The 20871-nt window shown below is 39.0% G+C and overlaps 1 protein-coding gene across 4 annotated transcripts; it reads left to right on the forward strand.

Moving 5' to 3' along the window:
- The first annotated feature begins 7840 nt into the window (after nucleotides 1-7840).
- CNBP (CCHC-type zinc finger nucleic acid binding protein) lies at nucleotides 7841-18291 on the forward strand. 4 transcript variants are annotated; one of them, XM_053218857.1, is made up of 5 exons: nucleotides 7841-8002; nucleotides 15520-15636; nucleotides 15756-15846; nucleotides 16027-16230; nucleotides 17294-18291. In XM_053218857.1, exons 2-5 carry the CDS (start codon nucleotides 15534-15536, stop codon nucleotides 17409-17411), a joined length of 516 nt encoding a protein of 171 aa, XP_053074832.1. In that variant the 5' UTR covers nucleotides 7841-8002; nucleotides 15520-15533; the 3' UTR covers nucleotides 17412-18291. The 4 variants fall into 4 exon arrangements, with proteins under 4 accessions (XP_053074832.1, XP_053074831.1, XP_026905570.1 ...); XM_053218856.1 differs by having other exon boundaries at nucleotides 7842-8002; nucleotides 15520-15657; XM_027049769.2 differs by having other exon boundaries at nucleotides 7845-8002; nucleotides 15756-15848; nucleotides 16032-16230.
- Nucleotides 18292-20871: the final 2580 nt, after the last annotated feature.

Genomic DNA, 20871 nt, shown 5'->3' on the forward strand with positions numbered 1-20871 from the left:
ATTCTGGTTGTGACATTATACTATGTATTTTTGTAAGATGTTACCATTGGGGGAAATTGAGTAAAGAGGATATACAGGATCTCTCTGTATTACTTCTTTCAACTACATGTGAATCTACAATTATCTCAGTAAAAACAAACAAAACAGAGACAACATATCTCATCCATCAGGCTAGCAAAAAATTAAATAATTTCACAGTGTGAAGTGCTGGCAAAGATTTGAGAAACATGGCACCCTCACTCATTGCTGCTGGGAGTATAATTTGGTGTGACCACTTTGGAGAGCAATATGGCAGGCAGCCAGTGAAATTTAAAATACACACCCTTCCTTGTCCAAACTGTTCTCCTTATGGGTTTCTATGCCCTGTAGACACTCTCCACATGTGCCTGAGGAGACTTGTATACAAGGGCACTTTTTACAATGTTGTTTATAATAGCAAAAGAGTGGAAGTAATATAAATATCTTCCAATATGGGCACGAATACTAGTATATTTATAATACATAGCAGTAAAAATGATGAACCAGATAAGATTATATATATATAATATATGCTGTAAGTCAGAAACACAACATCAAATTTAAAAAGCAGGATACAGGGGCACCTGGGTGGCTCAGTCGGTTGAGCGTCCGACTTCAGCTCAGGTCACGATCTCGCGGTCCGTGAGTTCGAGCCCCGCGTCGGGCTCTGGGCTGATGGCTCAGAGCCTGGAGCCTGCTTCTGATTCTGTGTCTCCCTCTCTCTCTGCCCCTTCCCCGTTCATGCTCTGTCTCTCTCTGTCTCAAAAATAAATAAATGCTAAACAAAATTTTTTAAAACAATAAAATAAAAAAAAATAAAAAGCAAGATACAGATTGATATTTATTTATTCAGCAAATATTTGAGTGCCTGCCACATATAAGGAGCTGTCCTAGGACCTGGAAGTACAGCAGAAAACAGACAAAGCCAAAGTTCTTGCCTTGTGGATTTTATGTTCTTGTAAGGGAACGCAAACAAATAAGCAAATATATATGGTAGTATTTATGTAAAATTTTTAGTTATTCATGTGTATGTACACACACATATGTATATATACATATATAGTAATTATATATACACACATATGTAATACACTTACTATAGACTATATAATTACTGTATACATATATAATTGTTATATACTATATAGATTTATTATATACTATATGCATAGTAATTTTATTATATATTATAAGAAATAGACCTGAAGGATATACCCCTATTTGTAGTATGGGGAGGAAGGAAAAGAAGTGGGACTCAGGGTAAGAAGGGATAAAGGGAGCATTAGTATCTGTAATATTTTAATTGCCTTAAAAGCCATTTTTTTGCCAAGTATAATTTCACATGTTCTGTTTTGTAGTTACAATTCATAATTGAAAGATGTTTTCCTAGTATAAAAATTTAGAGTCTAAAGTCAGTGTTTCTTGGGGCACCTGGGTGGTTCAGTCGGTTAAGCATCCAACTTCGGCTTAAGTCATGATCTCATGGTTCATGAGTTCGAGCCCCATATCAGGCTCTGTGCTGACAGCTCGGAGCCTGGAGCCTGCTTCAGATTCTGTGTCTCCCTCTCTCTCTGCCCTTCCCCTGCTCACGCTCTGTCTCTATCTGTCTCTAAAAATAAACATTGAAAAACATTTTTTTTAAGTAAAAAAATTTTTTATTTAAATCCAAGTTAGTTAACATATAATAATGATTTCAGGGATAAAATTCAGTGATACATCACTTACATATAACACCCAGTGCTCATCCCTAATGCCCATTGCCCATTGAGCCCATTCCCCCCACCCAGTATCCTACCAGCAACCCTCAGTTTGTTTTCTGTATTTAAGAGTCACTTATGGTTTGTTCTCCCTCTTTGTTTTTTTCTTATTTTTGCTTCCCTTCCCCTATGTTCATCTGTTTTGTTTCTTACATTCCACATATGAGTGAAATCATGTGGTATTTGTCTTTCTCTGACTTATTTCTCTTAACATAATACGCTGTTCCATCCACATTGTTGCAAATGGCAAGATTTCATTCTTTTTGATCTCTGAGTAGTATTCTATCATCTATCTATCTATCTATCTATCTATCTATCTATCTATCTATCTTGCATCTACTTTATCCATTCATCCGTCGATAGACATTTGGGCTCTTTCCATACTTTGACTATTGTTGATAGTGCTGCTATAAACATTGGGGTGCATGTGCCCCTTCAAATCAGCATTTTGGTATCCTTTGGATAAATACCTAATAGTGCAATTGCTGGGTCATCAGGTAGTTCTATTTTTAATTTTTTGAGGAACATCCATACTGTTTTCCAGAGTGGCTGCACCAGTTTGCATTCCCACCAGCAGTGCAAAAGGGTTCCTCTTTCTCTGCATCCCTGCCAACATCTGTTGTTGCCTGAGTTGTTAATTTTAGCCATTCTGACAGGTGTGAGGTGGTATCTCATTGTGGTTTTGATTTGCATTTCCCTGATGATGAGTGATGTTGAGCATCTTTTCATGTGTCTGTTAGCCATCTGGATGTCTTCTTTGGAAACATGTCTATTTATGTCTTCTGCCTATTTCTTCACTGGATTATTTGTGTTTCGGGTGTTGAGTTTGATAAGTTCTTTATAGATTTTGGATACTGATCCTTTATCTGATATGTCATTTGCAAATATATTCTCACATTCCATAGGTTGCCTTTTAGTTTTGCTGATTGTTTCCTTTACAGTGCAGAAGTTTTTTATCTTGATGAAGTCCCAATTGTTCATTTTTCTTTTGTTTGCATTGCCTCTGGAGATATGTCAAGTAAGAAGTTGCTGCCGCCGAGATCAAAGAGGTTGTTGCCTATTTTCTTCTCTAGGATTTTGATGGCTTCTTGTCTTATGCTTAGGTCTTTCATCCATTTTGAGTTTATTTTTGTGTATGATCTAAGAAAGTGGTCCAGTTTTCCCAACACCATTTGCTGAAGAGACTGTCTTTTTTTCCACTGGATATTCTTTCCTGCTTTGTCAAAGATAAGTTGGCCATACATTTGTGGGGCCATTTCTAGGTTCTCTATTCTGTTCCATTGATCTATGTGTCTGTTTTTGTGCCAGAATCTGTTTGGCACAATCATACTGTCTTGATGATTATAGCTTTGTAATACAGCTTGAAGTCCAGGATTATGATGCCTCCAGTTTTGGTTTTCTTTTTCAACATTACTTTGGCTACTTGGGGTCTTTTCTGATTTCATACAAATTTTAGAATTTTTGTTCTAGCTCTGTGAAGAATGCTGGTATTATTTTGATAGGGATTGCATTGAATATGTAGATTACTTTGGGTAGTATTGACATTTTAATAATATTTGTTCTTTCAATCTAGGAGCATAGAAAATATTTCCATTTTTTTGTGTCTTTTTCAATTTCTTTTATAAACTTTCTACAGTTCTCAGTATACAGAGTTTTCACCTCTTTCCTTAGGTTTATTCCTAGGTATTTTATAGGTTTTGGTGCAATTGTAAATGGGATTGATTCCTTGATTTCCCTTTCTGCTGCTTCATTATTGGTATATAGAAATGCAGCTGATTTCTGTACATTGATTTCATATCCTGTGACTTTGCTGAATTAATATATCAGTTCTAGCAGGTTTTTTTGGTGGAGTCTTTTGGGTTTTCCACATAGTACCTCATGCCATCTGCGAAGAGTGAAAGTTTGACTTCCTCCTTGCCGATTTGGATGCCTAAAGTTAATGTTTCTTATATTGAAGTCTGAGTACATTTCTCAAGATTTAGAAATTGATTGTTTATTCATCCTTGTCAAACTCATAAATGACTACTTCATAAATGAGAATGGCCATTTGTGTTAATTTCCAAAGAAAAAGGCTAGAGACACATGGTACAAGTGTACAGTATTAGATTTGGGCTCTCCTTTTCTTACTAACTGCAGTTACTTGAATTAACCAGGTCACAAGCATAGCTAACAGCTCCTTTGGGCTCTCAGTCACTCAGTTGGAAGAGTTTGCGAGACTCGTAATCCCAGGGTAATGAGTTCGGAACCCCGTTAAGGGTAGAGATTACTTAAATAAACAAACTTAAAAAAAAAATGCCCTAACAGCTCCTTCCTTATGAGATGTGGGTGGCACCCTGGTTTGTTCATGTCAAAAACATCAGTTCTTTTGGGAATTTGTGGGAACCCTGAGTAACTCTATAGCCTTTTTCTCATTTAAATGAGGGGATTAAATGAAATATTCTGAGATTAGGCTAAATACTCTTCTAGATGTTAGATTCTAATTCACCCAAATATATAGTGCTTCTTTTTCAATTTAATCTTGAAAAGTCAGTTACATTATTTTTGTAGATTATGAGAGCCAAATGATCAAATTTATAATGCTCTCTCAAAAAACAACAGAAGACATTTTGTAAAGTTCTACGTGGAAAACATGCAAACACCGTTATTTTGCTATTCACTACGTATTTCAAGATTTAACTAAATAATGAAAAGATGAAGTTACTTTTTTTAAATGAATGCAACTGCTTTTCTTTTAAGAAAAAAATGGGTGGTTTCACTTTGAACCTTTAAAAATTATTTGTAAATAAAGTTCTCTTGCCAGTTATTTTGCAGAAGTAGAGAGAAGTTCAATTCAAGGTCATAGAGGAGGAAGCCAAATGATGGACTGCTCACTAAATTATTAGTCGGTGTTTCATATTTCCCTTATCAACAGTTAATATTCTCTATACTGTCACTTTAAGGAGTCAATGGAAAATTGTAGGATTAGGTTTCAATCACTACTGGGAGGCTGGAAGCTTTGTGCTTAGGCACTTAGGTTGCCTTGGTTTGAAGCCTGCACTATCATTTATTCACTCTCTGACCTTTAGCAGAATACTTCAATTCTCTGGAATTTTATTTCCTCCTGGGGATAATAAAAGTACTTATCTCATAGAGGTTTTGTGTAAACTTAAAAAGAGATTATAAACAATGACTGGCATATAATAAGCACTCAATAACAATAACAAAAATAATAGATAAGTAATTATGCCAGGCCCTTCTAAAGAACTTTATATACACTATTACCTATTATTAGTATAACTGATTTCAATTTCAGGATTTAGCTTAATAAACTGTGTTTTAGTTGCAGGAGCAGACAGGAGAGGTAAAAACGATATATGCTCTTTAACCTTAGTTGCATACTTTCCAGGTCAAGTCACAGAGACTATTTCCCTGCAGGCAGAGAAAACAAGACATTGAAGGTTTAGAACAATATATACGATATCCTCTCCATTTAACAGCAGAATTTAAGGCATGTACTATTGCAGTTGGGCATTTTAGCGGAAATTAAAAGTTGGCAGGTGCTGCTACTCAACTCGTACTCATTTTAAGGAATCCTGAATCATGCTGAATCATAGCATTTTAGCTGGTCCTCCCTCAGGATACTTAATACTTTCTTATGGCTTTTTTCATCTTGCAAGATCTTCAAGGGCAAGGTTTGTCTGAACTAGTCACCTTTGTAACACATTGCTGAGCATAGTAGTGTTGGTAAGACTGACTACTGGAAGGGAGGAGGGAGAGAAAATACATTTCCAGGGGAAGGAAATGTAATAGGAGACTCTTTCTTCATATATGGTTGGCAGTTTATCTTCTGAGTGGGCTGCCTTTTTCCTTTCTTATTTTCAAACATCTCTAGTGAAATAGGTGTACCCAAGGGTAACCAGACAACACAAACTACTGTAGTTAAATTTCATCATAGACCTCTGGAGACAGAATGCCTCATGATCAGTCTGGCTTTGTTAATAATAATAGTCACTACAGAAAGCTGGATGTCGGGTGGAGAAGAGCCATTACCTGTTACTACTCCTAGAGCCTAGCAACAAAGACCATATTATGCTTCCATTCCTTCCACTTAAGTCTTTTGAAACCTACAGAAGATCATATGTTCACTATCTGTTTCACACCCACCCTCATTTTTCTTTTAACATTAGGAACATTCTGTCCCTGGGTCTATAATAAATATCAAACATTTTATGTAGCATTGTGGTTGGGATGATAAACAAAAATCAAGTCAAAAATATGAATTTATGGTTACTATGACAATTTAACTAACCTTCCTGGCATGATGCGGATGCACCCAGGGTGGACTTCCTCCATATAGCCTCTTGCATTGTACTGACTCACTGCTGGGGCTTAGGAAATCACTACTTAAGTGTCTGCAATTACCACACTAGTACTTACCTCAAGATATTATAAAGATTAATCAGGGGAAATCTATAAAGCCATGTTAAGCTTCTTGGTAATAAAACCACAGAAGCACAAAACACTGTTTTATTATGGTAACTGGTATTAAAACTCAATACAGAAACTGCTGGGCAATTCAATCTTATTGGAAATGGGACCACCTCCTACTGAATTTTGAAATATTTTTACTTTAATCGTCTTGGTTAAAAACAGCTTAAAAATCATTGGTCCTTGAGATAGTTCATTCACTCTTTGATAATTGCTACCCTTTATTGAGCACTATGTTGCGTACAATCTGCTAAATGTGCTACAATGATCGAGCCAGCACCTAGTGATTTGAAACCAGGTTTAATGCCTGATTCTCAACACCTGTGCTCTTCACTGCTTTGCCTCCTCATAAACATGATTTCAGAAGCCATACAGCCTGGGGACCGGGAGGATTCAGTGAGATGAAACTAAGGGCAAAGAACATGTTGTTCCAGTCTTTGTAGCTACCCACGTGTACCCACTAATGCTACACACAAGGACCATTCATCAGTTTTAACATCTCGATAGATCTGTACAGTTAATTTCAAAGAAGATGGTCATTAAAGGAAAGAAAATTTCTGGGCTATACCAGCCAACAACATGGGCTGCACACCAACCTTGAGAAGCATATTAAGCTCAGTAGGAGACTATAGTCGCTTCAGGGCTTTTAGAGCTCGAGAGGCTGGGGACGCTTGTTTTTTTCCTGTTTGTAACAGAAGCCCTTCCAAAATGGTACACAAAATTCTCTAACATTTTAGTTCATATTCAGCAATTTAAATTGTTTGCATCCTGGAAAAGTATCTGACTACATAGCCAATCTTTTTTTGGAGAAGATACCAAATCTCAACTGAAGGCCATTCCTGAACATGATAGCCCAGGCCAGATGGCTCTCCTGGCACTCCGTGTTACCCCTTAAGTCGCAGGGAATGTCACTCATCAGTGTGCTGAACAGTCACTAGGTGTGTTGTGAGGCAAAGAGGTCTCGGTGCCATCCCTTCGCCATCTTCACACCCTCACCAGGTACTTTTCTGGGAGAAAGGGATGTTTGGGGGTTGGTGGTGGCGGTAGATGTTAGAGGTGAACACAGCAAGGCGTTCCAGGCTCTGCCGAGGCTCAGACAAAAACCAGAACAAACCTCAGGGCCCGTGACCTTCAGCCACAGAAACTTCCGTCACTTAGCAACCAAGGCTCTTCCCAAACTGAGACGTGTGTATTAGGAAATGGGTCCTGGCTCCCAAAGCCAGAAGGATCCAAAGGCCTAGCGGCAGACGCTTTTTTCTGAGCCCCAAAAGGGACCGGAATTTTCCCCGACCCCACGTTAATCACAGCCATTTCACTCAGACCCGCCCTCTGACATCCCTCGTCGCCGGCTGCCGCGAAAGATCACCAAGGCCGGGACGGGGCCGCGAGGGGCCTGGAATTTAGCGGGAAGAGCCCGAGAACGGTCGGGGGCCGAGGTTCCAGGCGGGAAAGGCCGCGCGCGGGGCACGGCGGGAAAGGCCGCGGCGCGCCGAGGTAGAAGCCCGCCCCGCCCCGCGCCGCGCTCAAGCTGGGCGGCCCTCCTCTGGGCGACTCTGATTGGACCGCGGAGCTCCGCGCGCTGATTGGCCGCGTGGGCGAGGCGGAGGAGAGCCGTGCGCAGCGGCGTGTGTGGGGCCGTGTGCAGACCCGCGTGTGGCGCAGGCAAGGACCCTGAAAATAAACAGCCGCTACCTTGCGAGCCGACTTCTCCGGGCCTGCGTCCGAGTCTCCGCCGCTGCGGGCCAGCTCAGACGCCGAAGGTGAGGGCCTGGAGTGGGGCCTGGGCTTGGGGGAGCCACGGTGCGGGCCCTGGCCGAGGCGGACGGAGAAGGTAGGGAGCGGTGAGGCGGAGATGGCGGCCGCACTCTGGCCTGCTCTGCTGCTGCGTCAGGCGGGAAACTCGGCTGCCACCGCTGCTTCAGGTTCAGGTTTCCGGCCTGCCGCAGTCGGACGACCCTTCCGCCCTTCCTTCCGTCTTGGGAAGCCGGGCCGCTGCGCGTCGGGGCCTCTTCGGCCAAGGCCGCACCCCAGGCCGCAGCCTTAAAGCAGAGGAGGCCCAGGCCCGTGCGCCCTTGGGACTGAGGCCCTGAGACTTGAAGGGTCGTGGAATGCGGGAAGGAGGGTCGATTTGGCGGGAACTTACTGGAAGGTGGTTGTGGTGGGGAAAAGACCCTAGTGCAGATGGGGAGCGGGGGGGTTGGGTATTTATGCAGGCCATGTGCTGGGGTAAGTGGGCCTGGCGGGCCATGTGCCAAGTGTTCTGATGGGCTTAGAAAAGGGTCATTGAAGACGCGCTTGCGGTTAGAGTGAGGGGATACCCTGCCAGAAGGTCTGAGAATGTTTGAAATTCTTACTCTCTATACTTGATAGCTTCCCGATCCTTGAATTTTTATCGTCGTTCAAAGGCTAAATTACTTGTCTTACATGGCAATTCGAAAAGAGGCAGCTAGGTTTCGCTTTCCATGAATCAACGACACACACATCATTTCTTGGATTCATTAAACGAATATAATTTAATCTAAAAACGAGACGTGAAAGTTAATGAGCCAGCCCCCATCTAGATATTCCAAACGTGGAAACCTATTTTAGAACGACATAATTGCCCACATTTGGGTTTGGGTGTTGATTTTATTATGGGTAAGCATTATGCTTGTTGCCACATGTTAACCACATGGCCCCAGTCACAGGGCACTTCCAAAGGAAGTGACTGCATCTGGTATTGGGGAGCTTACTTAGAAAAAGAAAATATTGCTCAGTAGTCATTTGTGACTTGGGATAGTGTGTTTCAGTCATTCAGAAAGACAGAAAGTGTAAGAAGAATCTGGGTTGCTTTTTTCTTTTAAGGTAAACAGGGATTAATTTACAGCCTCCTCATACAAGTTTTTTTAAAAAGGCTTTCCTTCTTTCCTGTCGTTTGACTCAGTTTTTGAGAGAAACATAACCAGTTAATTTCTGCATGGAAGAGTTACCTTAAGATAGCAACTTTGTTACTCTGTTGCTCAAGCGCTGATTGCATATAAGGTTTTGAGGGTTTTTAAAAGATGCAGGAGATGAAATTCCCACCTCTTGGGCTTTTTTTCCCCCTCTGCAAAGCATTTTCAAATACTTCCTTAAAAATTGCTCTGATCATGGCTTAATCACACCTGCAAATGCCACGTACTTAGGTGTGTACTCTGTTTAGGTTGTTGAGCCTGATTCTTGTCTACAAGGAGCTCTCTTGCACTGGAATATAAAAGGAATCATTTATTAGAGTCCCAAGGGCTGAATTAAGGACTTGAAAGTTTCTCCAAATTGCAACTCTTGGCAGTGGTTTTTTTTTTTTTTTTTAAAGCTATCCGTATGTTTGTGTACTTATCTGCATATGTCACATTAGAAAACTTGGATGAGTCTTAGCAACCCAAAGGTCCACATTTTCATGTTTGATAATGAGAGGTAATGATTTTAAACAAATGTGGAGTCTCTAAAATATGTTGAGCCAAATCAATGGAAGATCAAAGGGCATTTATTACACTAGCATTTGAACAACTGGAACAGGCAGAGTGATGTCTTCTTTACGGTATTATAAGTGGGTTTTGTGAATGGTTATATGTTTGGATTATTTTTACTGTTCTTTTTAAATCTAATAAAAATACCTGGTACCTACATCCTACATGGGAAGTTACCAAATTGGTGCTTAAAAGCAATGGAACCACAGTTTGACTAATTGGAACGATTGGTCTGTTGGCTAAGCACTTGACCACAAGAGAGATTTTGCTTTTTTTTTTTTTTTTTTTTTTTTTTTGCAGGAGTGAGAGTTTTAAAAAATTGTTGGCTTCTTTCCTCTTCCTAGCCTCCTGACAGTAAGTGGAGAGCCAGAAGACTGATGCCAAGGCATCCTGGCCTGCTATGTGGAGAATGCTCTTTCCTTACTGTCTCACTTAATAGAACTCCTATTCTGGCAGTGTCAGATGCTGCTGCAGTAAGGGCATGCTATTGAGAATTCCAGTAAACTGTGCACCATTTTTATGTTGTAAAAAACTGCTGGAATAATAAAGTGAGAGCTTGTGGCAACCAAAATGCAAGTTGTAAGTAGAATCTATTAGTCAGTAGTATGAGAATGTAATACAGTGATCACCTGGAGTGGCTCCATAATTACAAATGAGGGTATTAACTAGGGAAGTCAGGTGGTCAGTCTTTGGATCTGTAGTGACACTTTAAGTTCTACAAAGAGGTTTGAGAAAATCTGTCTTGGCTTAAAATTCAGGAAAGCTGTGTGATGGTATGCTGTGAATAAATTTGTGTATGGTTGTGTATTTTTAAAAAGCTATCAGTTCTAGTTTCGATTTATCTAAAGAGATAAGAATACAGAATACAAATACTTTTTGTATTAAAATTGACATGTTTTATGTGGTCTCAGTTCTTGAGCTTCCCTATCAGTAAAATGGGAACAAGAATGCATAACTTGTAAGGATTGTAGATACTATGTTTATTAACCTTTGAGCCGCAGTAGATACCTAGCTATTAAAACCTCCAAACCCTTTGTGGGTAATCAGAGCAGAAACCAGGATGAGAACCCAGAATCACTCCCACTGTTGCACTCTGGTCTCCATTATTCTGGCCGGAATGCAGGTAACTATACACAATGTAACTTCCTTCCATTCTGAGTTTTTTATTTGTCTTAAAACAGCCTGAAATGTTGCAGTACCATGTTGGAACACTGAACCACTTTATTAGAGTGTAGTGATGAATGGGTATATTCAGGGGGACAAAAGCTCCCCTATGGTCTGGATGCAGTTAGGGTTACATGGATGAGTCAGGGATAATCCTACACTTGAGGGAAATAACTAGAGATGCCGAAAATGTGAATATATACAGGTATATTAGGAAAGCCATATAAAACAGGATAGCCAGGTCCCCATCACACCTTGTCACCCCCCCCCCCCCACTTAGCTATCACTACCTATTTTAAATGTATTTATAGAGACAGCGTCTTTTATTCATTGCAACTCACATTGTTAGTCTTGAATTGTGTATTAAGATTTAAGTCATTTACTGGCTTTGTTCTTATTATCAAAAATGTGGAACAATTACATTGATGAAAACAAGTTAGTATTACAGTGTTTTGGTACCAATTGTGAGATTTAAGCCTAGATGAGTGTAAAATAGACCTCTTAGTTACATATGGTCTTTCAGTGAATTTTCAGTCTTTTCAGGCGCTATCTTGACTGCATTATCCCTCCTGCTGCCTGGCATGACCTGTGCTCCTCCTACACATCTTTAAGTGTGGTTTGTGTCATGAAAATTAGATATACAAAAATTGAAGTGTAAACACAACATTTCTGTTGTTGTGAATGTGAAGTCATTTGGCATTCACCCATTTTTCTTAGCTCTTCTCCATTCCATTGAGGAAGTAGACTTTATGAGATGGAAAACTTCATTATAAGCACAGTTTGCCCTATGCTAAATCTGCTCTGTAGGCATTGCACTGAGTTTTAATCCACCTGTAAGCAATCTAACTTAATTGGAGGAAGAGTGGAAAGGAAGGAATAACTATGTAAACAGAGGACTTAAACCCTTAAAAGTGTTTTAAAATTGAACATCTGTTAAGCACAGGGCACCTGGTAACACTTCTCATCACTGATCAGTTTTCCCATCTTTTCCTAATACATCAAATTTCTGAGGTAACACAACAGGTGGTTAAACTGGGTTAAGTTGTTAACCCAGGCTTACCTATGGTCCCCAAATCTTTTTACTATGTGAAGATAACATAGGTGTAGAGATACCTAGCAATGAGTTTTAGCAGCAAAAGGAGGAAAATACATGCGCTCTTTCTGCCTGGCAACAGTGAAAATAAGCATTTTGTCTTTTATCTTAAATTTGTAGATACGTTTTGTAGCATTCCATAAAATATTACTGAGGTCTAGTTGATTGAATTCTTGGAGTAATAGGATTTTGTTAGGTAATCTGAAATAAGCATTCTTGAATTTAGAGTTCATCCTTAATGAGTACATAATTTAAAAATACATTGTTACTCTAATGGTGCAATAATTCCCGTGATAGCAAGAATTTAGGTGTTTTATTGTTAGTACTTGGTTAGATTGGGTTGGGTCTGTACAAGAAACAGTTTGTTTCATTCAGCAAATGACTATTAGCTGCCCCCCCCACCCCCAGCTGTTAAAATACTGAATACAACTGCTACTAAAAGAATAATTATATGGGGTGCTGTGATGATTGAAAGGTGAAGTACTTGGTCTCTGCCCTCAAGGTAAGAGGCAATATGGTAGTGTCATCAGACAGATCCTAACAAAGTACCCTGGGTTTAACTAGGAAGGAGAGTTCCAAGCTGGGAGATGTGGTCAGATTCTTTTATAAGAGTTGGCATTTGAGCTGGCCCTTGAAGGTTGGAAAAGGTTGTGACAGGTGGAGGGAGCGGAGGCAGAACAGTGCTGAAAATTGCAGCCAAGAGCAGTCATAGGCTGTGAGAATCACAGAGCCATAATTTTCAATTTTCTTACCTTGCTGGCACTCCTTTTCATAGGGAATAGCATACAATTCTCTAAAGAACTTTTAACTCAATACATTTGCATATAAGATGGATATTAGGATGGGGACCTGCTCCTAGGATAAGTGGTGGGTCTCTAAAATGTAGTGGGAGTGGGTTGGTTTAATGTTAATGAAGAGACAAATATATCACAGGGGATTTAGTGAAAATACAAAACAGCTAATTGACTGCAATTGGCTTGGCTGAAGGGAGAAGAGGCAGATTGCACACACAGTACCTAAGCCCACTGAGAAGACCTTTAAAAAAGCCTGTGGCCTACTGATGATGGTCTTTGGGATATTAATGAAGTTAATGTTTCTTTTACCTTTTAAGATGTAGTATTAAGCCTTAATTTACTCCAGTGAACAAAATTATGTGAGACTGAAATTTGTTGATGGCAAAACAAATATTTAAAATTAGTTACATGTATAAAGTTGCATATCTGTTTGTGGAATAGTTTAATTTGTCTAAATGAAGAAATACCTTTTTCCCTAAGTAATTTGTGGTTCATATAGCAATGATCACATTTTAACCAACTTTCAATTAGGAATTAGGGTAGGAGGAAGTAGAGCTTAGTGTTTAATCTTTTAATGTTACTTTAACTAATTGTCTTCTTTCCAGAAGTACTTTTCCTATCATTTCTTTTTCCTTTAGGATCTGGGTACCATGAAAAGAGAGATAAGGCAAAACGGAGAAACAGTTCATGAAAAATCTACGTGTAAATTAAATCTTGAGTCGTTTTTTAAACTGATATTTCTATACCAAAAGTAAACCTGAAATTTTTTACCTGTTGACTTTATTCCACTGATAAACGCATGATGATTCATTATAATGCATTTCCTTTGTACTTTATTATGAAATAAACAAGGCCCTTTTAAAGTAGCAGTCTAAAGGGGAGATTACCTGGAACGATCATTTTTTTTTTAATTAGCATTGGAAATATATAGCATGTTGAATGTATAGGATTGTCATTTTCTGTAAAAACAGTCTCCTTTAAATATTAAATGATAACCTATTAAGGACTTTTCATATTGCCTAACTTACGTTGTAAAAGAACATGATCATTTCTGTGCAAAGAATTCATCGAGAGCAGTAGTTAAATGTGCTCAAATTGGTCTGGCTGTAAACTGGAGAAGATCCAAAATGAAATGGGGATGGAGAGGAGGATGAGGTACCCTAAGCAGCTCTTTTCTGTGATCTTTTTATCTTATTTTGTTCTCTCTGGAAGCCAGGACCTCACATAATATTGAAGGCTAATACCAGTATAAGAAAGCAAATGTAATCTCAGATTTTCCAGTGGCTGTTTTCTTCTGGCTAGAAATGTACATTATGCATCTGAAACCACTAATGCTTAAGTAGCCCATGCAGCTCCACACCTGCCCTTCCCTTTTTTGTTAATGTGTTCATATGGCAAGTGGCAAGAATTGATAGATCCCTTTTGAAAACTTATCCTGAATCTGATTGCAGAGACTTGGGATAAGTATTGAATTCTTTTGAATATTTGACAATGGAAACTTTTGAAACTGAACTTCAGCTTAATTTTTAGTTACTATCTCTATAACTTGTGATGAACCAGTTAAAGAATGGGTGGAGGCTTTACTGTTTTGCTGTCATTTGATATTCGGTGCTGTGGTTGGTTTGGGTAATTCCACTGTCCAGTCAGTCTTGTTCCCTTGAAGCAATATGTTTTGCTAGACCATGGTCCTTAACGGTTGGCTTTGAGAGGGTAGTTAAAAAAAAACTTTTTATACCATGGCTTGACACTGGAAATAAGGGTAAAAATGTTCAGATGTGGAAATGTAAAGGTTATTACATTGTTTTGAGCTGGGTTTTTTTTAACTACTTTCTGAGGAGTTTGTCCTGAAACATTCCATTCTTTTCCATTCTATTCCAGGAATAGCCCTTGCTTATTTTTAGATTGTTACATAAGAAGTATAAAATCCATTTGCTTTAGTGGGAGTTTTTCCCTTTTTTGTAAAAAAGTAGTACCCAATAAAGGAATCTATTGTGAAATTCCAACTAGCGTTGTTTTAAATGTAAAACTGGGAAAACTTGGAGAGAATAGAAAAGAGAAAAAAGTGGTCCCAGTGCTTTAGGTGCTATTAGCACTTTGGTGTGCCTTTTTGTTGTTTTTCTAATATTTTTAACATACTGTACCTTCTAGAGATAAAATTTATGTCCTGCGTTTCTTCTAACATACCTGCTCTAAAGAGTCAGCAGGCAAGTGGGTGTTAGATACTAAAGTTACAGAGAGAAATTGTTTTTCTTTACCCCTCACTTTCAATCCATACTACAGCTCCATTGGTTTGAGCTTTTCTGATTTTATGACTATTAAATAACTTCCAGTTGCCCAAAATAAAGTTTACTGGCTTGTAACCATGAAAATGGGTCCGTTAAGTTGGACCTCGCATGAGGTAGATGTTATTTCTAATAATGGATATTCATTGATATTAACTCTATAAATTCCATCACCCCCATCAATAACTGAATTAACATTTGTATTAATATATGCATAATCCTAATGGTTTTAAAGATCAAGAATTATATCAAAATATGTTTACATTTTTTTTTCACTTTTAATATATTTCATAATAGGTGTATAATGGCTAAGTGTATAGTTGTGTGGCTGTTTTTCCTAACCAATGTATATTCTGGCTTCTTCCCCCCCAGAATAATTATCCAAAAATACACTAAAAGGGCAATAAAAGTTAAAGTAATTCCAAGTGGTTTAACATTGTCGTTTTTAATGTTTTAAAGCTCTAACTGCAGCCATGAGCAGCAATGAGTGTTTCAAGTGTGGACGATCTGGTCATTGGGCCCGGGAATGCCCTACTGGTGGAGGCCGTGGTCGTGGAATGAGAAGCCGTGGCAGAGGTGGTTTTACCTCGGATAGAGGTATTTTTGTCGAATAAAAAATTTTGAAGTACTTCAGTGTTTCTTAATATCAAGACTGGTCTAATTAGTCAAATTCTTTTTGTTTCTGCCCAAAATAGGTTTCCAGTTTGTTTCCTCATCTCTTCCAGACATCTGTTATCGCTGTGGTGAGTCTGGTCATCTTGCCAAGGATTGTGATCTTCAAGAGGATGGTAAGTATTTAACACTTCCTTTTCATACCCTTCTAGAACTTGGAGCGGTGAGGATGTACTACTACTGCACGTAGCATTGGAAAGGACTTGCTGCTTTTGAGATTTTGTATTGTATGGCTTAGAACAGCAACGTTATGTAAAGGTTTTATAGTCTTGGTCTGCTTCTTTTCCTTATTGTTGAAGCCTGCTATAACTGCGGTAGAGGTGGCCACATTGCCAAGGACTGCAAGGAGCCCAAGAGAGAGCGAGAGCAGTGCTGCTACAACTGTGGCAAACCAGGCCATCTGGCTCGTGACTGTGACCATGCTGATGAGCAGAAGTGCTATTCTTGTGGAGAATTTGGACACATTCAAAAAGACTGCACCAAAGTGAAGTGCTATAGGTAAGTTGTTAGGGTGTTACTGAAGGAAAGCTCATTGTAGAGATTATTTTAGAAGTGAGCTATAAATGGAAGGACCTTGCGGACCAGTACATTCAGTGAAAGTTGGTTGTGACCAGATGATAATGGTTTTAAGCATATATAACCAGCAGCCTATCTGTACATCAGTCACTATTCTACCATGATAATTTGTGGCTTATGGCTGCTGGACAACTTACACAACTTGGGAATTTTTAATGTAAAAATTAATGTTATGCTGTAATTTGGTGTTTTCAGAGACACTGGAGAAAACTAAATTTATAATTCGCATACACAGTTCTGTTTTTGTTTTGTTTTTAATGTTTATTTTTGTGGGGGTGGCGCAGAGAGAAGGGAGAGAGGAAATCCCAAGCAGGGTCCGCACTGTTCACACACAGCCCAATGGTGGACTTGAAATCCCAAACCTAGAGATCATGACCTAAGCCAAAGTTGGATGCTTAACTGACTGAGCCACTAAGGCACCTCCCCACCCCCATCCACAAATCTTTTGTCCTGCAACCAGAAATCTTTGTGGTTGTGACATATAATGTACGTATTTAAAGTGTAAAATTTGGTAAGTTTTGATACGTACATACCAGTGAGATCTTAGGGATTAATTTGTATAAAGGTTCAACATCTTGGGGCACCTGGATGGCTCAGTTGGTGGAGCATGCGACTCTTGATTTTGAGGTTGTGAGTTCAACCATGTTTGATGTAGAGATTACTAAAAACTTTTTTAAAAAGGTAACAGCATTTTGCCCAGTGTTATTGTTGTGTTGGTTTTGATATTGGTGGATCTCTTACAGTGAAAATGTTTAATTTTAATGTAATGGCTTAGGCTGCACGATTGAGTACTTTGTTATCTAATTCCTCCTTTCTGCTCTTAGTTTAGGGGTTAATGAGACTGTTTTGAGGGGAAAAAATATGTTCCTTCACTTGTTAACTGCTTTTTGTTCACTTAATTATTGCTTCACTATGGTTTTGTATTTTCTGAACACATTGTGAAAATTATCTTAATTTCTTTCTCTTCTTTTTATTTTTTTTGTAGGTGTGGTGAAACTGGTCATGTAGCCATCAATTGCAGCAAGACAAGTGAAGTCAACTGTTACCGCTGTGGCGAGTCAGGGCACCTTGCACGGGAATGCACGATTGAAGCCACAGCTTAATTATTTTCCTTTGTCGCCCCTCCTTTTTCTGATTGATGGTTGTATTATTTTCTCTGAATCCTCTTCACTGGCCAAAGGTTGGCAGATAGAGGCTACTCCCAGGCCAGTGAGCTTTACTTGCCGTGTAAAAGGAGGAAAGGGGTGGAAAAAAATCGACTTTCTGCATTTAACTACAAAAAAAAAGTTTATGTTTAGTTTGGTAGAGGTGTTATGTATAATGCTTTGTTAAAGAACCCCCTTTCCGCGCCACTGGTGAATAGGGATTGATGAATGGGAAGAGTTGAGTCAGACCAGTAAGCCCGTTCTGGGTTTCTTGGATATGTTCCCATGTAGGAGGTAAAAACAATTCTGGAAGTATCTATGAGCTTCCATAAATAACTTTAATTTTAGCATAATGATGGCCTTGGATTGTCTGACCTCAGTAGCTATTAAATAACATCAAGTAACATCTGTATCAGGCCCTACATAGAACATACAGTTGAGTGGGAGTAAACAAAATAAAAAGACAAACGTGTGTTAATGGCTGTGCAAGAAAGATCGGGATAAAGGCCTAAATAGGAACAACTTCATCACAGCGTTGATGCTGGATATACATAAGGTGATGACAAAGGTTTAGAACACATTTTTTTCAAAGACTAAATCTAAAACCCAGAGTAAACATCTAAGCTCAGAGTTAGCATAATTTGGAGTTATTCAGGAATTGCAGAGAAATGCATTTTCACAGAAATCAAGATGTTATTTTTGTATACTATATCACTTAGACAACTGTGTTTCATTTGCTGTAATCAGTTTTTAAAAGTCAGATGGAAAAAGCAACTGAAGTCCTAGAAAATAGAAATGTAATTTTAAACTATCCAATAAAGCTGGAGGAGGAAGGGGAGTTTGACTAAAGTTCTTTTTGTTTGTTTCAAATTTTCATTAATGTATATAGTGCAAAATGCCATATTAAAGAGGGGAATGTGGAGGACTAAAAGCTGACAGTTTGGACTTTTCTTTGTGTACTAAGTCACGTCTTAGTAATGAAAAATACCTGTTATAAGGAAGCATAGGCTTTAGCTATTTAGGTGTCCGTTTGCGAAGATGTAAAAGTTTTATTTCTCTTTGTAACCCATTATATTGCTGTCCTTGAGCTCTGGTGTTCACTCTCAATAGTTTTAATGCCATTGTTGTTATGTTTTTATTTTTTATTTTTATTTTTGAGAGTGAGCAAGTGGGGGAGGGGCAGAGAGACACAGAATCTGAAGCAGGCTTCAGGCTCTGAGCTGTCAGCACAGAGCCCCACTTGGGGCTTGAATCCACAAACCGTGAGATCGTGACCTGAGCCAAAGTCAGATGCTCAACCAATTGAACCACCCAGGTGCCCCCATTGTTCTGTTTTAGCATTTAACAGTTTTCCTGGGCTTCACAAGGATCTGAAATGTTAGATTGTTTTTTCTAGGATTTGATCTAGGGTTGAGGTGGACCTTAGAAATCATTTGGTTTAAGGAACTCACTTTGTACATGACTTACTGGAAACTTGGTTGAAAAATGTATGGCTATCTAGAGCCTAGAACCTAACTCCAGTATCCTTCCTGCCTTGTGTCCTCTTCTTTTTTTGTTCCCCACTCCCCATAAGCTAACTATAGTTAGTGGCTTATGCCTTCCTGACTTAGTTTATTGTTTTTCCCCTCCATGTGATTCTTTGCATTGGATGTATTGTGAATTTTCATCCTCGTGTGATATATATCATTGCACGATTAAGGTGTTGGTGCCTCAGCCATGCTATGCTAATTCCTACTTTGTCAAATTAACAGTCAAAAGCAGGCAAAAAAATGAAGTCCTGTCGTGTAGGTCCGTTCACTTATGAATACAAGCTTACAAGTTCCTTTTTCATTTGATATTTTTACTGAGCAAATGGTATATCTCAGATGTTAACTAAGCAGCATCTTGATAATTTTTCTTTCTACTGCAAATAAACAGTGTAAGGGAAGACCTGTTTTCAAGGGGATCACTGTTCAATGTAGTTAAATTCAGGTTTGGGGGTGGTGCACACGGGGCTATTTTCCTATGAGGTTTCTGGCCTCGAGTTAAAAAAACCCAGCAAGTGAGATACTTAGAACTGCTTTTGCTTTACACAACCGTTCTTTGTGTTGCATTTGTAGTACCTAGCAGCCTTTTGTTCCAAGCTCTTTGATAAACATAACTGAGGGCCTATTCACAGGCCACATAAGTGTTCTTTCATAAGATAGCATTTAGTTGCATTGACCTTGATGATTGAACAAGTACAACATGAAAATTCTAGGGAAATTCACTTAGCTATGCTGGAAGCCAATGAGCTGTTCCTGTAACAATTAATGGTTTGTTATAAGAGTGGGTTTTAAGCAACTTTTTTTAGGTGTATTTATTTTGAGAGAGCATGCACATGTGGGGGAGTGGGGAGAAGAGAGAGAATCCCAAGCAGGCTCCAGGCTGAAGCTCAGACCCTGATGCGGGACTTGATATCCTGAACTTGGGAGGTCATGATCTGAGCCGAAATCAAGAGTCGATGCTTAAACTGACTGAGTCCCCCCTGGCGCCCTGGTTTTAAGCAACTTTTTAAAAACTTTTCTTCGGACCGTAATTAACATTCCCTTGATTGGTGAATGGTTCTTTCAAAAGTGAGGTTTGCTTGGGGATTTAGCAGCTTTCACCTTTGGTTAAGAAAACTTGAATTCTTCCTCTGGGGGATCTGGACTAGGAAGAAACTAATCCTCCGTTTCTATAATACTGACTGAAATTCCTATCCTTGCAGGCTAGATAAAAAGGTCAAGGATTTCTCTTGTGACAAAGGGTTGAGGGGATGATGGAAAGATTAGTGAAGGTACTACAATGAGTTTTTCATTGTGTAACATAAAATTTCATCTTTGCATCCTAATGGAACTTTGCTACCTTTTTGCCTACTTCTGGAATGGCTGTTTCTCTTCAGCTTCTTGAAGCTGGTTCATCAGTGACTTAAATGAAGTGGATCAGATGGCAAGCTTTTGCCTACAAACTTATTTTGAAGAAGTTAAAAGAATAATCTGTACACTTAGGGGCGCCTGGCTGGCTCAGTCGGTAGAACCTGCAACTTTTGATCTTGAATTCAAGATCAAGCCCCACAGTGGGCTTAGAGCTTACATTAATAAAAAAAAAAATTCCTTGGACACTTTCTACTCCCCACCTAGATTTAACAGCAAACATTTGCTGAGCCATTTGAAAATAAGTTGGTACACCTGACACTTACTCTTATTGTGGCTTACATGTCCTAAGAACTAAGATGTTCTCTCTCAATCACAAGGATTGCAATCCATTATCATACTTAGAAAATTTGACCTTATTTCTCTAGTACCATCTGATCCTTAACAAAATAATTCAAACAGTGCCGGTTGTACCAAAATCAACATCGCCAGGTTTTCCAAACTGGATCTAGTCAGGGTATGTAAGTTGTGTTTGGTTGATAAGT

The sequence above is a fragment of the Acinonyx jubatus genome, chromosome A2 (genome assembly GCF_027475565.1).
Source record: "Acinonyx jubatus isolate Ajub_Pintada_27869175 chromosome A2, VMU_Ajub_asm_v1.0, whole genome shotgun sequence".
Lineage (NCBI taxonomy): Eukaryota > Metazoa > Chordata > Mammalia > Carnivora > Felidae > Acinonyx > Acinonyx jubatus.